The sequence below is a fragment of the Prionailurus bengalensis genome, chromosome A3, assembly GCF_016509475.1.
Source record: "Prionailurus bengalensis isolate Pbe53 chromosome A3, Fcat_Pben_1.1_paternal_pri, whole genome shotgun sequence".
NCBI classification, from domain to species: Eukaryota; Metazoa; Chordata; class Mammalia; order Carnivora; family Felidae; genus Prionailurus; species Prionailurus bengalensis.
The window spans coordinates 121,046,020-121,063,375 of record NC_057354.1 but is presented as its reverse complement, the minus strand read 5'-3'; the positions used below and the strand labels follow the sequence as shown (position 1 = coordinate 121,063,375).

The 17,356-nt window shown below is 38.0% G+C and overlaps 1 protein-coding gene across 8 annotated transcripts in view; it reads left to right on the top strand.

Moving 5' to 3' along the window:
- Nucleotides 1–17,356, top strand: part of NCOA1 (nuclear receptor coactivator 1) — a 241,570-nt gene that overhangs the window by 168,692 nt on the left and 55,522 nt on the right. For all 8 annotated transcript variants that reach the window (XM_043604407.1, XM_043604405.1, XM_043604408.1 and 5 more), the window contains 4 exons: nucleotides 3,634–3,811; nucleotides 5,960–6,139; nucleotides 7,433–7,528; nucleotides 12,180–12,320. In XM_043604407.1, coding sequence (XP_043460342.1) covers nucleotides 3,634–3,811; nucleotides 5,960–6,139; nucleotides 7,433–7,528; nucleotides 12,180–12,320 — 595 coding nt within the window. The remainder of the gene's footprint in view (nucleotides 1–3,633; nucleotides 3,812–5,959; nucleotides 6,140–7,432; nucleotides 7,529–12,179; nucleotides 12,321–17,356) is intronic.

The window sequence follows — 17,356 nt, the reverse complement described above, 5'->3', positions numbered from 1 at the left end:
TCGTCCCTTTGCCTATTTTGGGTGCTTCAGTCTGTGCTTAACCTTTATGAATTCCTCTACTGCGCTATTCATAACTATGCGTGCTTGTCTTTTTCCTTCAGAGACTGTATAATTCTTGAGAGTTGTGTGTTTTATTTCCAGAATTTTGTCAATTAACTGGCACTTAGGTGATAGTCAGTGAAGCTTGTGGAGTCATTTAAAGCCAAGGCCCTGTGAGAAGCCTTGGCCACTGTGGACCCTGCCATGAGACACAAGGTGGCCAAGAGAAAAAATCCTCAGATTGATGATGTTGTACTGAATGGACAGGCAACTTCTTATCTCCTGTGTGCTGCTCAGTGGAAGACCAGCTGTCAGGACTTGGAAAAGCAGGGAAGGTTCCTTTCCAGAAGGACACTTGGAAGTTAATTATATGCACAACATACGAGAAAAACTTGTAGAATAACTATTAGCAGATTATATTAGTCTGACAGACTTGAAGAAAATAGAGATGTTTGTGTATTCATAGGAATAGTCTCAGAGAATATTCCCTGAAACATTACCAGTCTCCTGGGGGTGAGATTTTGGCAGATCTTCTACTGTTTCATTTTCATACTTAAACAATTTTTATAAGTATATATATCGTAATTAAAAAAAAATAGGCATTTCCAACAAGAGACAGGCTATCTGTATCTCAGGAGTAGGGTCAGCAGGACGATTCTGTAAGCACGAGGGAGCCTTTGTAGACCTGTTTTCCAAGCCAGTCTTTTCTGGGGAAGCTCAAAAGAAATATGATGCCCCAGACTTCACAGAGGAAATGACGAGTCCATGTAACTGAGGCCAAGCAGGGACCTGGTGAAAGTTCTACACTCCCCAAAGGCCGATCAGCTGCATATTCCAGAGGCCAGTTACTAGAATAACTTCCCAGCCTGGCAGTGAAGTCAGGTACAGTCAGTGGGAGGAGAACTTGGAGAAGCCCCAGTAGGTCTGTGGAAAAGGATACCGCAGGGACTCCAGGCCTGCTACGATGAAGGAGAACTTTTAAGTCCTTTGGATTTTGCAAATACTTTAAAACTAATTGCACCAGATAGTCCAGGTGAATTCCTAAGCCTTACTGGTGCTGGATGCTGTGCCCATCATTGGCCAGTGTTCACACTGGACAGAGGTGATCCCGGGAGTGGGTCTTGGTCTCTCCCATTCCCTCTGCAGGTAACAGGCGACGTCCAGAGATATCCAGAGACAGACATGGAGAGTAAGAAAGCAAGGGAGAGAGTAGCTGTGGCTTTGAAGATAGAGAAGATAGACAGGGTTGTCAAGGAGGTAGAGAGGGAGGAGCCGTGAAGGATGCCCTGAAAACTAGGTGCAAAAAGGAGAAGGTCGTGCTGACGAAGCAGGGTACTGTGGCCCTTGGAATCGCCATGGAACAACCGGATTTTACTTGCCTGTCTTTTTCTTGCTCTAAATTATGACACTTAGTTATACCCAAACTGTTCTTGATTAAACTCTTTTGACAGAGCAAAAATAAGATAAATGAAGTGAAATTGTATTTACACTGAATCAATTAATAGCTAAGAACATTTTAAGTAATTTTTACATCTGCTTTTTAAGAAAAAATGATGTTGGGGCGCCTGGGTGGCGCAGTCGGTTAAGCGTCCGACTTCAGCCAGGTCAAGATCTTGCGGTCGGTGAGTTCAAGCCCCGCGTCGGGCTCTGGGCTGATGGCTCAGAGCCTGGAGCCTGTTTCCGATTCTGTGTCTCCCTCTCTCTCTGCCCCTCCCCCGTTCATGCTCTGTCTCTCTCTGTCCCAAAAATAAATAAAACGTTAAAAAAAAAATTAAAAAAATTAAAAAATGATGTATCTGTATTTCTGTTGTTCCTATCGTCATATCACCTGCTATGAAATTCATAGCTAATGTCAAAAAAGGTTAGAAATGACAGTGCTTTCCTGTGCTCTTGTAAACAGAAAATAGTTTAGCAAAGGGTTTATCTGGTGTTGAGGTGTTTAGATCATTAATCACATCCCAAGGTTTTTATTGACATTCTATCTTCCTTGATCTCAAACAGTGATCCTTCCAAAGTAATCAAAGGATATTGCATTATCACATTAAAAAAAAATGAGTTTAAAGCACACTGAAACTGGAAGATGTTTGAGCAGGTAAAAAGTTTGTAAATGTTTAAACTGAGAAGTTTTACAAGTATGGAACCGGGGTCATTTTGACAACAAAGTCACAACTATGGTACATTTCAAAACATTTCAAAGCATTTTCATATGCTGGCTCTATAGCATAGGTGTCTTTTTGAAAGGCAGTTTACTTATTCATTGTTTCAATATCAGGGACAAAATTAAGTGTGTTTATTATTTGGAAAACATCTGCTAGGTAACATATTATCATTACCACTTGTCATCCTAGAAAAGGTCAGCAAATTTGGGACACTTGCCTTTTTAAAAAATAAAAATGAATAGCCCATAACATTGTTAGCTCTTTTAAGAATTTTGCCACGGAAAACTAGACACTTCTGGGTATAAAACAGATTTTCATTGTCATTTTACATCTTGTTACAACATCCTATAAATGTTCTCCTTTTTAAAGGTCTTGTTTTGACTGCTTGTATATATCCTATAGCAAGTAAACTGCAATATATTACAATAAATGGAAAGATTATAAATAAGTAAGGTGCCACCCTGCTCAGTCTCTTCATTCTGGATCTTCTCTCAGGCTTCCATGGTTTGTGATATGTGACTGTCTAGACTGAGTTGAGGTGTCAGGGTTTTCAGTATGTTTATTAAGCTGAATTTCTTCTTTATATCTTAGATTGCACTAGAAATAGAGGTTCTAACTTTTTTCCTGCACCTCTGTGGATGTGATGCTCCCCTTAGGGCATGCATATATATGTACACACACATATATGTATATCCCCTTTTGAAGACCCCTAGCTCTATCTCAGAGCATAGGAAGCCCTCTGTGATTTGGCTCCCGTCTACCTCTCCAGACTTATTTCCTGCCATGAGCCGGTCTTGTACCATGTACTCCCAACAACTCCAAACTGCTTTTTTGTTCCTTAATGTACCACACTGTCCCCTCTGCCTAGAATGTTCTTCCCTCATTCCTCTTCCTCTCCTCCACTATGCCCTATGAAACTCAGCTAGGGGCGTCTAAATAGCCTTTCTGTGCCTCCTCCCACCCCACCCCAACCCCAAATTAGGTATTTTTCCTTGTGCTCACAGAACACTCGGTGTGTCTCTGACACTGCATCACTGGTATTTTATTATGTTTGTGTCTCTGTCTACCACTGTCCCGCAAGTTCCTTGGGGGTAGAGACCTGTCGTACTTAACTTGTGGTTTAGAGATGTTTATGACTGAGTGAATATCGGTTACTTCCTTCACATCTGCTACTTTGAAGTTTCTCTCGCAGAAAGAGGGTTGATACATTCATTCATCCCTGCTGTACATTCCTGTACAGTCTGTTTCAAAATTCTGTCCCTTCCACAGAGAACATACAGTGTTAAATCTTCTGTTCAGTCTCCCCTTTTTTTTAACTTGACATATATTTCTGATCTCTTTTTCAGTAGAGAGATGTGTATGTTTATTTTTCTTTCATTTTTTAACCTCCCACCCTCTTAATCCTTTTTTTTTTTTTTCTTTTTTGGCTTTGCAGGCTTTGGATGGATTTTTCTTTGTTGTGAACTGTGAAGGGAGAATTGTATTTGTGTCGGAGAATGTGACCAGCTACTTGGGTTACAATCAGGAGGAATTAATGAATACCAGTGTCTACAGCATACTGCATGTAGGGGATCATGCAGAATTTGTGAAGAATCTGCTACCAAAATCACTAGGTACAAAGCAATGTGTTTTTCAAAAGAATATGAACTCTCTCTAGCTGTTTCTTACATTATATAATTGTTGTGTTTATATTACATAGTATCATTTTGAAATAAGTTCTAACACATTAAAAATATTTTTCAATTTAATTTCAGCCTGATGTGTAAATACGAAGAGGGAGTATCATCAAATAGCTGGTAGAGAGCATTCCTTTTACCCTATTCCTCCAGCTTATGACCTAGCCATGTGACAGTGGTGAGAAGCAGAGTAGTCACTGCCTTGCCACTAGAAGCTTCTGCTTGAAACTGCCTTTGTTTTTGGCTTCGATTATGTCCAAGAAAGAGACACATGTATATCCTTCCCACCACCCTGCTCAAAAAGAAGAAACAGGAGGAAGGGAGGGAGAAATATACTGTCATATTACGTATATATTAAAATGAATATTTTTGGATGTAAGTGGTTTCAAACTCAGATGTTCTAAGTATGGGTGCACAGGTTGTTTGCTGACAAAGGAGCCTAGCTGAGAGGACGGATGGGGTCTGATTTCCAGCCTCTGTTCCATTTGCTACACTGTGTGCCTATTTTGTAGCCTGTATGTACTCCCAAAGTAAGGGAGGGCCTTGGCTAGAAATTCTGTGTAACTAATACACACATGCAAATTGAATGTTATCTGTAGCTCTTTATTTTCGACATTGTTCGCTCAATGGAAAGGAAGCCTCATTCTTTAAAAAGAGTAGTTAGTACACGTTTATAGTACCTGGGGGCCTGAAATGATTATTTCTATTAAAATCACTAGTTAGATATTTGAATTATCAAAGGGTCTTATGTGCTTTGGTATAGCATTTTACAGTGTAAATGATTTTAGAGATGATATAGTGGATTCCTTTATTTTAAAGATGGTGCAGGGGCACCTGGGTGGCTCAGTCAGTTAAGCGTCTGACTCCTGGTTTGGGCTCAGGTCATGCTCTCACAGTTTGTGGGTTCGAGCCCTGTGTTGGGCTCTGCACTGATAATGTGGAACCTGCTTGAGATTCTCTCTTTCCCTGTTTCTCTGCCCCTTCTCCATGTGCTTGCATGTGCGCACACGTGCGTGCTCTCTCTCTCTCAAAATAAATAAATAATGATAAAGATGGTGCAGAGATAAAGTAATTAACCTAAACCTCACAGCTAGCTCATAGCAGAACCAAGACTCCTTCTTCCAGTACAGGTTTGTTTCCGTGATTTCCTCTAACACTCTAACAGTTACACGCTGATGAGATCATAAAAAGGTGGAAGGGTCAGTGAAGAGAATAAAGTTAAAAGAAAAACAAAAAACTGTTGGGAATGGTGAGAGAAGAGCCTTAAAAACCTTCCAGCTGCCACCATGGTTTGAATAGAACGTTGTAACTGGGAAATGGTGTCCCATCACACAGTGATTATCATTTGAAATGTATAGACCTATTTTCTATAACTGAATTCGGTTTTTTATACCAAGTCAGGTAACATTTATGTTTAACAATCATTTTTATGTTATAACTTATTGATTACCCACTATATTTGAGGCATTGTTGCATATAAACTGTGCAAATAAAATAAGGTATAAGAATGGTTATAAGAACCCAAGGTTGGTCTCTGTCTATTCTAAGTATTTTTTTGAGTCACAGTCTCCTTTGAGAAACTGAATCCTGTCCCCAAAAAAGGTGCACATGTACACAAGCCCATCCTTAAGAATATACAACTGCCAGGTTCAAACTCCTGCTTAACAATGGATCTGTGGTTTCCAGTCAGGTTTTCATTTCTAGGATGCAACTGGAAACAAATAGAAAAGTGCATTAATTAACTGCTTGTAAAAATCTGAGCAAAAGAGCTAGGAAGTTATTAATTTTTAATTTTGTCTTTAACTGTTTATACAGACTGTTAATGAATTAAGAATTTGTAAGGCCTTATTTTTGAGGGGGGATGTCCTATACAATCTGTTAGAATATTTTACAGTTTTCTGATTGGTAGACATTTAGATTTGCTAAGAAAGATAAGTATCCTATTGCCTCAGGATAATGTGAGACCTGAAGAGATCTGTCTTTTAATCTGAGTATCTGACGAAGCAGATGGCTATAGGTATGTCTTTTGTATCCTCTGAGTTTTTCACCTTATTCACAGACATATAATCAATTTTTCTTCCGCAGTAAATGGAGTTCCTTGGCCTCAAGAGGCAACACGACGAAATAGCCATACCTTTAACTGCAGGATGCTAATTCACCCTCCAGATGAGCCAGGCACCGAGAACCAAGAAGCTTGCCAGCGGTATGAAGTAATGCAGTGTTTTACTGTGTCACAGCCAAAATCAATTCAAGAGGATGGAGAAGGTAAAACAAAGGGTGATTTTAAGGTGTTTGATCGCTTTTTCCATGACTTTAAAGACCAAGGAGGTAATTGATTATAAGTAGCCTTTTTCAGATAGTATTGGTCACTGTATTATGCATCATAGTGGCTATTCAGTTTACTACGTATTTCTTAATACTTAAGAAAAGAACTGCCAACATGTAGACTCACCCCTTTAAAAAGCCCCCAAACTCTCAGTTTTAAGCTGGCATTCCCACTAAAATGTCAAATTCAAACCAACTTGCTGCCTAGAAATAAGAGACGCAGCTAACTGCTGCCAGTTGGAAATGTACCAGATATAGCAGGCTGTTGAACAGCTCTGATTTTTAGAAAGTTTCAAGTTTAGAGTGTGGGGAACATTGGAGAATAGAGTTAGCATTTTTGAGGCCATACAAGGTAATTTATAAGGAGAAAGCTTATGAACAGATGAAAACACAGCTGAAGCTCTAATATGAACATGGTATCAACATGGCATTGATTAAAATCTGTGACAGTGGATGAATTTTCCATGTGAACTAGGCTGAGTTAAGAACACCACAAATTGGAAACTGGAGTAAGGACTAGGGAAGGTAGTAGATGAGGACTTAATCAGATGCAAAAAAAGGGCCATGCATGTAGCAGGCTTCACCCGTGAATGGGTGCCACAGTCAACTGAGGACTTTTTGTAAAATGCACATGCCAGTGCCAGCCTGTCTTGTATGACTGAAGTTCATGTTTAGCTATGCGGTGTTGTGTGTAACACTCAAGAAAATTGGAAATGGAACTTCGAAAAAGTCATGGGTCCCAACAACATAAAGTCCTTTATCAGGGGCAAAATAATGTTTCTTCAGAAAGAGTTAAATGTTTTTGTCATATGGTAATTTTTATCTGCACAGTGGTTATAAGAATAATTTCTGTGGCCATTAAGTACTGATAAGTATAGGAAATTGACTAAGGACTCCATTTTTAAAAAAATCACTGTGTTGCTTAAATCTAGTGAAAACTACTTCTTCAAGTTGTTATCATGCAAGTACATGAGATGCATCTGTCTCCTCTGGTTTATGTCAGAACATTCAACGGGAAGGGATAATGTATGCTAACTGGATCTCTACCTGGAGCTGCCAGCTTTTGGTTACCAGCAATTTTATCACTAATACTATATTATTAGATCAGAGCGGCTCCGATACTGTGTCAGATCCCGTAACATGTTGTTTTTATAAAAACCATTAGTGGCAAATGATAGATGTGAACTGTTTTCTGCCCTCCTTTCTTCAACTTCCCCTTCTTGTTTTGGGCAGATTTCCAGTCATGTTTGATTTGTATTGCACGGCGATTACCTCGGCCTCCAGCTATTACCGGTGTAGAATCCTTTATGACCAAGCAAGATACTACAGGTACTAACTGCAAAGTTTAGAATTACATCCAAAATTTTGTGTTCGTCTGTTCTCTGCTATTCAGCTTCTGTTCACCAGTCTTATACAAAAAATACTTTAAATGATAGTCCTGATCTTGTGCATTTTATTTTAATTTTATTTTTTTATTTTTTTAAGATTTTACTTTTCAGCAAAGTCCACACCCAATGTGGAGCTCGAACTCATAACCTCAAGATCAAGAGTCTCATGCTGCATCGACCAAGTCGTCAGATCCCCCATTGATCTTGTGCATTTTAGATGCTATAATCATTGTCATGAGCAGGGTGCTGGGGGGAATATTATAACTATTAACATATTGTTTTGGTTATAAATTACTTTTCATAATCATGGAATAAAATTTTTAAAGAAATTTGGCAATGTAGATGTAAATATATTTATTTATAAATGGTGGCTTTAAAATTATGCTTAAATGTATCTAGCTATTTCTTTTTCCCTTCTTCTTTTTCTTTAAATGTATTCAGCACATACTGATCGAGTGCCTAGAAGTGCCTGTCACTATGTGTGACTGCTCAGGTATACAAGGCTGAGCCAAAATTCAATAACACAATTACAAATTGTGGTGCATTTTATGATGGAAAAGGTGTGAGATGGTACAAGGGAAGCGAACAGGGAGAACCTGTTTTTAAATTAGCTGGTTAACCAGTGCCTGTCTGAGGAGCTGATACAGAGCCCTGAGCTCCAAAGGATGAGGTGGTGCAAACTCTGCACAGGGTGGAGGGGGTGGCGAGGAGGGGTCATGGTGCGGGGTGAGGACTCCTGATTGAGGGAGGAGAGCTGTGATGGCACTCAGGAAACAGACAGGCGTGTCAGGAGAGCTGAAAGAAGGGCAGCAGAGCCCAGAGTAAGTAACGGTAGGACTTCCAGAAAGTAAGGCCCTCTTTGGAAAGGCCTGCTTCAGATTTGATCTTTGGCAAAAACAATCTGTTGTTGTTCTTTACAATTTTACATAGAATTTTCCATATGTTATGTAATCTTCACTTTGAACACACCAAGTTTCATACTTTTACATCAGAGTTAGGTGTGTATCACTTGCCTCTCTCACTTTAAAATAGGGATATTTTAAAATAGGGATAAGATACTACAGATAGATTTTTTTTTAGCAGGCCAAGGTTTAAACAGTCATTTCTACTGAATTTTATTCTTTGTGAAAATTTGGTTTTAATGTACTTTTTGACCTTTACCATTTTTATAAATGTATTAATATTTGTTACAATACTTATTAATGTTTTAGTCCCAGAAATCAAGTATTCCTGTTGTGTTCCTTATTCTTGTGTTTTTAAAGATAAGCTCCCAGCTGCTCTAACTAAAGAGTACATGGGGATAAATTAGCACAAATAATAGAATACAGTAAAGAGAATATCTAGGACTTGGAGATACAGAATCTGAGCATAGTAATTATCACTTAACCGTAACTTTCTTCATTCCCTTTTTGAGTCTGCCATCTACCTGTCCTTTTCCGTTTTCCACCAATGAACAGCTCTGGAAAAATTTGATAACCTTTATTGAAAACTAAAACCACTGGGGCACCTGGGTGGCGCAGTCGGTTAAGCGTCCGACTTCAGCCAGGTCACGATCTCGCGGTCCGTGAGTTCGAGCCCCGCGTCAGGCTCTGGGCTGATGGCTCAGAGCCTGGAGCCTGTTTCCAATTCTGTGTCTCCCTCTCTCTCTGCCCCTCCCCCGTTCATGCTCTGTCTCTCTCTGTCCCAAAAATAAATAAACGTTGAAAAAAAAAAATTTAAAAAAAAAAAAAAAAAGAAAACTAAAACCACTAAGGCATGGAGGAAAAATAGGGTCCTCTGACAAATATAACTGGTCTTTTGTGTCAGTAAAACCAAGTAAGGGCTGGTGAGATAGCAGAATAAGAGCTTGCTGGAAAGGATGATGGTTAGGCTACAGGATAAATGTGGAAGATGAAGGATGCTTAAAAATTATGAGGATAATTTAGGAACAATATATTTCAGCTTTTCCTTATATGGAATTTCTACAAATTGAATCATTAATTGTTTTATAAGAAGACTGTATTATCCCATAGGGACACTGTTGTGACTGGTAGTTTTGTTTCTGGCCAAGGACCCAGCATTACTATCTTAGATATACCTGATTTAAAAATAAATACATAAAAGTTTAAAAATTGAACTCCGAATCATGAAATAATTGTAAACCTACAGGGAACCTCAGGGATCACAGACTTTAGCCTACCCATTTTACAAATGATGGAATGGTGCCTTTTCCAGAACCATACAGCTAATTGTTGAGAACAGATATCCTTAGGCCCTAATATAGGACCCTTCATTTCTGTCGCATTGCTTTCCACCAAAGCACTAGTAAAAGGACATTACTGTACTGTATGCACTTATTACATAAAAGATACCAGAGGAAATGTAAATAGAAGGAAATAAAAAGGTACCAAAGAAATAAAGTGTTCTTAAAATGTAAAACTAACGTTTTATTATATCATCAAATTGATTTAGATTTAAAACAATAATAAACTAGCTATAATAAGTATTAGATATTTAATTCCTTAAATTTTAGTAGTAGTTTTAACTCTCCATGGGATGGTTCATGTCCCTTAAAAAAAGAAGAAGTCTTCTACCAGGAAATGTTGAACAGGGGCTTACTGGTTTGTCTGATTGGTTGACTGGTTGGTTAAACTTTCCTCCAGCAAGCAGAGGTACTCTAAATCAACCTATTCATGATTCTCTTCTAAGATAGTCTCTGTATTACCTAATCATTTGTTACCATTGCTAATAATTGAATCAATTTCTCCCTTCCAATCCTGCAGTTGTAGACTCTTGCTCTTTGTGGTTAGTACTGACCTGACCGTGCGCGCGCACACACACACACACACACACACACACACACACACACACACCCTCCCTTAGTCATTGCCTGTTAGAAGCATTGTTGCTTGTGAAGATCACATAACAGTTGATTTTCTGCTACAACCAACTCTTGACTTCTGATGTAATAAGAGACAAAAGATTAAATAATTACAATTCTTAAAAAATCCAGAATTGTCTATAGTTGCAATCAAGGGTTTATCAGGCTTTGCCCAAGCTATTCTTAAATAACAAAATTTTCTTATTTAAGTTGAAATTTCTACCATTTACATTTATGCCAAGACTTGGGTGACAGCCTTATCAGACAGACTCAGGTATATCAGATTCAAGACTCTCACTTAAAGAGGCCTAATATGTTTATTTCCAAACAAACCAAGTGAAATATATATAGAAGGGATTAGTTAAAATGAGAACACACAAATAGTACAATAGATTTGAGTTGATTGTGAGAAGAGGAAAGATAAGGAAAAGACAAATCAGACATTCACAGAAGAGGAAACATGAAAAATACTCAACCTTATTCATTGGGAGGTACAAATTTAGAGCATAAACATTTTTCACCTACTAATTGTAAAAAATAAAGACTGACAGTACCCCAAGTGATGGAGAGGATGTTGGATTAACAGTAACTTCTATATAAGTTCCTAGAAAACAGTTTAATATTATGAAGTTGAATGTTCACATAACCTGTGACTCAACAGTTTTGTTCCTACATATATACCCTAGAGAAACTCTCACACACATGCACCATGGAAAATGTAGATGATGTTCACAGAAGCACCAATTGTAAAAAAAAAAAAAGGGGGGGGGGAGAGGGGGGGACAATTTAGATGTCCCTTGACAGGAGAATGTAAAAACAGGGTTGGGGCAAGTGAGGAGTACACACATGATGGGATCGTATAGCTGATGTTCAAGTTCTGAAGTTGGATGGTGGGTTTGCAGGTTTTTATGTTATTAATCTAATTGTGCATGTGTGTGTGTGTGTGTGTGTGTGTGTGTGTGTGTATAACCTGTATTATTTTGTGTTAATATCAGGTTGCATCAAGAAATAAAACAGATCTGAACAATCCCAAACTGAAACAATTGGTCCCTGGTTAACCAAGGAATAATTTACCTGAATTCTTCCACAGCCATCTAGGAAATTTGTTCAAATAGGATGACAATAGCAAATCACCACTACATTTTTATAAAGCATATGTTCTTTGTGCAGAATGTCTTACAAATCTTAGGTTCTGACATATCTTTTTCTGATGTAACTTTTATTGCCTTCAGTCTTTGTTTACTCTCAAATGCCCAAGACGAGGTAGAAAAGGAAGGTCTTGCCTACTTTCTCATATTCTCTTCACTTAGTTAATGGAAATTAATTTAAACCAAAATAATATATTTCATCTCTGCCTCTCCTTCCCCAATAAGTGTTCCAGTCGTTAGGATATATTAGAGTAGGATCCAAAGAGCAAGTATGAGGAGTTGGACCTATATTAGCCTCTGCACCTTCAGGCCTTTGTAGTTTGACTTTAATGCTTGACTGGAATGGAATTTTAGAATATGATGTACTAATATACAACACCCTCAAGGCCAAAACAATTTTTTATTGTCATGTAAGTGATATACTCCATTATCATATGTAACAAAAATTAATAGTTTATTAATGTTTTTGTCCATTAAACATTTAGGAGCAGCAGCACATTTCTTAGATGTAGTTGTTAATTTTGAAATATGGATGACTTATATCAAGAAGCTATCACAAGTGTAAACTTTGATTCTTCATGTAGGCAAAATCATCTCTATTGATACCAGTTCCCTGAGAGCTGCTGGCAGAACTGGCTGGGAAGATTTAGTGAGGAAGTGCATTTATGCTTTTTTCCAACCTCAGGGCAGAGAACCATCTTATGCCAGACAACTGTTTCAAGAAGGTAAAGTTTTTTCTCTCTTAATTACTTTCATTAACCTTGTTTTTTATTCATATCAAGTAATTTATGTAGAACTTATGGCTTGATAAGTATTTTCTCCAAATTACAGTTTTTGCAATAATCAGTTTTAGGAAAGGAAGAAATGGGTAAGCAAAGTAATTCATGAGTGGATCCTGAATTTGGGATGCACATTTTAAAGAAGAGGATATCATGTGGTGGTCACTCACTCACTCATTCATTCATTCATTCATTCAGCAGACATGTATCAAGTTCTTCACATACATAGAACACTATTTCAGATGGCAGGGATACAGTGATGACTAATAAGCAGGGTTTTGCCCTCAAGGAGCTCAAAATATATTAGGACAACATATGACAACTTTAAAGATCAGTGTGACATGGCCTTATGTCTAGAGGTATAACCAAAGAAGAAAAAAATTAATTCTGACTTGGAGAATCAGGGATGGCTGCAGAGAGAAAGTGATCATTTCATCTGGCTTTTGAAGATCATTCCCAGCAGAAGAGACATGTGAAAGGGCTTCTAATTAATATAGAAATCCGTATTATACAGGTTGACTTCATTACTGTTATGGTTCCTGTATCACCTGACTCCTGTTGAAGTTTCAAGTTAAAATATGTCATATGAAATTAATAATTGTATAGATGCTGTGTCATAGTACTATGGGAGATAAAACAAGTATATTCCTTGCCCTTAAGGAACTTAACAGTATTACAGGAAACATAGGGAAAATTATTTGAGAAAGTTCATAGAATTTCAGAGGTGAGGGTTTTGATACACTTTTAAAATATCACAGAATTATGGTAGCCTAATACTGTGTTCCCAGTATAATTTATTCTCTATTCTCTAATAGTTTCTTTGCAAAGAGACTCTTCGTATGGCTCTTCCTAAATGGCAGTGTAAAAATATTTTCATTATTCTGTCACCCTTCTTAATTTTAATATTTCCCCATAATAGGTTTCCTAACTTTATAGATGATTTGCCATTCATTACATTGTAGGTCAGCTGCTTCCAGATGATACATGGAGAGGAAGCAGCTTGATTTTTTTTGTTTTTTTCAGGAACCCATCTGTATGAATCTCACTAGTCTGGTTACTGTTGGGACAACTTCCTGGAGACTAATAGTTCTCCAGTGGGACTTTTACTAGACTGATACCTTCCCCAAAGATGGTATTTCAGTGGATAAAACCAAGAGTCTGTATTTTTTTTTTAATGTTTTTAAGTTTATTTATTTATTTTTGAGAGAGAAACAGAACAAGTGAGTGGGGGAGGGACAGAGAGAGCAGGAGAGAAAGAATCCCAAGCAGGCTCTGCACTGTCAGCATGGAGCCCGATACTGGGCTCGAACTCACAAACCATGAGACTGTGAGCTGAGCCGAAACCAAGAGTCGGATGCTTAACCGACGGAGCCACCCAGGCGCCCCAAGAATCTATATTTTTTTTCAAGTCCCCAGGCAATTCTGAAGTGCAGTCAGGTTTGGAAACCATTGAAGTAAGCAACTATGATGCCATTTACTGGTTGCAAACTTTGTGACTCTCTCTACCAAGAATGGCACTTGAGTTTTGCATAAGTTTGAGTCTCGGAGCACTATCTCCATTCACTGCCTAAAATGCTGAAGTATATGATACTCTTAAGTTTTTGCCTTAACTTTTAAGTTGTGACTTCCAAGACTTTAATTGAAAGATTTAATTTTATTTGCCTATAATTTATATATATATAATTTATATATAATTTATATATACTTCTGCAGGTCCAGATTATGATCTCATTGTCTAAATGACTAGGTTCCCTGTAGATGTAACTGAACCACAGTTTATGTGTTTCTAAACCATTAAGAATCCTCTATAAAGCAGATTGATTAAAGTGTAACAAGTAACTGTCATTCACATATGAAGTAAAACAATTTAGAGTAAAATGTAAAGAAATATAATTCAGCACCTTTTCCCCATTAGTCATTTCTTCATGTCCTTTTCTTCCACTTCTTTTGGGAAGAAAACATTCCTCAACAGAGATAACTTGTATTTTTCTCAGCACTGTTGTCCAGAGTTCACATGACTCTGATTATATAGTGTTTTGGAGATTCTGGACAATTTGCCAGTGTTCATGGATTGAACACATCTTCTTCTGATATTTCGTACTCAGATTATATAACCTGGTAAGAAAACGATCCGTGAAACCCTCACATGGGGATCATCTGTTAAAGATGTTGACCCGCTGAATGAAAATCTGTGAGGGCCCAGGTATCTTAAACTCCCAAGGCCGTGCTTATTTAAGTACATCAAGTTTGAGGTCTGTCCAGAGTCGGAAGAGGTGTATATTTGCATTTGCTCCCTATTTACCTAAGGACAGTGTGAAAGAGTGAAATTATGCCACTGTGTGAAACTTGATTTTGTGTGACACTTTTAAAAAGTTAAAAGTTTATACAATTCCATAGTGATTGATATTTAGGCAAGAAAAATTTGCCTTCCATGTGTTTTTTTCTGCCCATTAACTTACTCTTTGAAGGTAGTGGCTGGTAGAAAATGATAATATGCATTAAACTTTAAATTAGTTCTTAGCGTAGTTTTTCAGCTGCTTTTGACAGAGATAGTGCATGGACTTTAAAAAAAAATTTTTTTAACATTTATTCATTTTTGAGAGACAGAGCACAAACAGGGGAGAGGCAGACAGAGATGGAGACACAGAATCCAAAGCAGGCTGTCAACCCAGAGCCCAGTGCAGGGCTCGAACCCATGAACCATCAGATCATGACCTGAGCCAAAGTCAAACGCTCAACTGACTTGAGCCACCCAGGCACCCACCTGCTCATGGACTGTTTTTAAAGGGGGTTTACTGGGGCGCCGGGGTGGCGCAGTCGGTTAAGCGTCCGACTTCAGCCCGGTCACAATCTCGGCGGTCCGTGAGTTTGAGCCCTGCGTCGGGCTCTGGGCTGATGGCTCGGAGCCTGGAGCCGGTTTCCGATTCTGTGTCTCCCTCTCTCTCTGCCCCTACCCCATTCATGCTCTGTCTCTCTCTGTCCCAAAAATAAATAAACATTGAAAAAAAATTTTTTAAGGGGGTTTACCATTTTATTTTCTGGAATCAAATTTGTAAACGCACACACACATTTCAGTCAAAGAATATGTGGGAGCATTCAGCATGAACTAGATTACGCAGTGGTTCTCCACTTAGATTAGGGAGAAATGGGGATCACAATCACCTGAGGTACTTTTTAAACTAGGTCCTTGTAGGTGTTTATGGTTTGAAAAGGTTTTCCAGATTTGGTTCAGTTGAGAACCATTCCTTTCAAGAAAGGTTTGGGTTAAATGCATCCCAGAGGTCCTTGATAAGATTCATTGAGGGAAGTTGTTAAACCAGATTTCTGGACTCCACCCACACTACTGAATCAGGGTGTATAGTCTAAGATGTTTTCTTACAGAGAAGTTTGGAAAACGTAAACCTACATTCCACAAGACATTAATAGCTATAACTAAGAAATTATGTTTCGTGCTGAATTCAGTTTGGGGAATGTTTCAGTCCCCCACTCTTGGGGATTCATAAGACATAATTAAGGTATTTAAGTTTCGGAGAGGTTCCACCTTAAAGGTACCTGTTTAATTTTGTTATCCAGACTTATTTTTCCTCAGAATACTTCTTCCTGTAGCACATCTATCAGCATTTAGGGAGAGTAGCATTCATGGGGAGTGTTGGTCTAGATAACCTAGGAAAGTTTTATTAAAGAACTGCTTATTTATTATCAGTGATGTAATGGATCATCATTTCTTGGCTTTGAAGATGTCCATGATATATTGTTATATTGAAAAGTAGGCTATGAAAGCACAGCATATATAGTAGGACTCACTTCTGTATGTTTGTTTATCCAATTCTAGAAGGCTTACAAAATGTGAACAGTGGTTATCTCTGAGTGATGGGATTACAAATGACTTTATCTTACTCTGTTCATTTCTCTATTAATGTTATAATCACAAAATAAAGTTATTTTAATTTAAAAAATCACGAGACAATTGGAAGGAGTTTATAGTATCAAGACGTTTGGAAGCATTGCTGTAAAACATAAGCACCCATATGAATGATTAACCAGGATGTTCTCTGAGACTTGTGTAATGTGGTTAATTCCATGGTCCTTATCACAGAGTTAACTGAAAATCTTTTTTTGTCAGGCTTGTTGAAAGTATTTAAAATATGAATTTATTTTCTTTTTTAGAAATTTTGATATACTGAATAGGGTTTGCTCATTGGTGATTGAATATCTTAGAGCATCGAGGGGTAATTTTTTTTCTTTACCTTAATAACAGTTTTTTAAATTGCATTCTTTCTGCACATATCTAGGGAAATACCAAAAGGAAAAAGATATCTCTCCCAGCATTGACCTGTAGTGCTCTGCCACACATTTTATACCTACCCATACAGTTACTGTCAGTAGCGCATGCTCCTTGAGGTGATCTCGGCACTAGATTGGTGGAGTCACAAACCCAAATAGCTCTAGTTTTACAGCTACTATGGCCAGAGGGAATGGTTTCCTTTGCTTCGTAGCTCTGTTGAGGCCTGTTCTGGAGGGGGGATGAAAACAGTTGTTATTTTAAAGGTTCCTAGAAGAATTTCAGGGGTGTCAATAATGCCACATCAATGGTATCCCTTCACACTAAGTGTTCTAAAAATTGTAGAAATGGACACAGTAGTCAGGAATTACAATAGTAGCTAGCTATATTCCTGGCAGACCTAGACTGGAAAACAAGGCCAGGAGCTATGATCAAAATGACATTCCAAATAGTTTTGTCCAGTCGTAAACCTTGAAACCCGTTTAAAGTGAAAATTTGGTGTGCAGAGCAAATGTTTATCCAGCCAGCTCTGTAAAGCTGTAAAATCATGTCTTAATTCAAAATATGAATGATCATTATATAGGATTGAAGCTATTGGTGTGAATGGTATCTAGGGATTGGTTGAATGTGTATGACTCAGGACGTATGTACTTTGTGTTTGTTTTTTCTTTGGTGTTTATTCAGGAAATATTCATTCAGT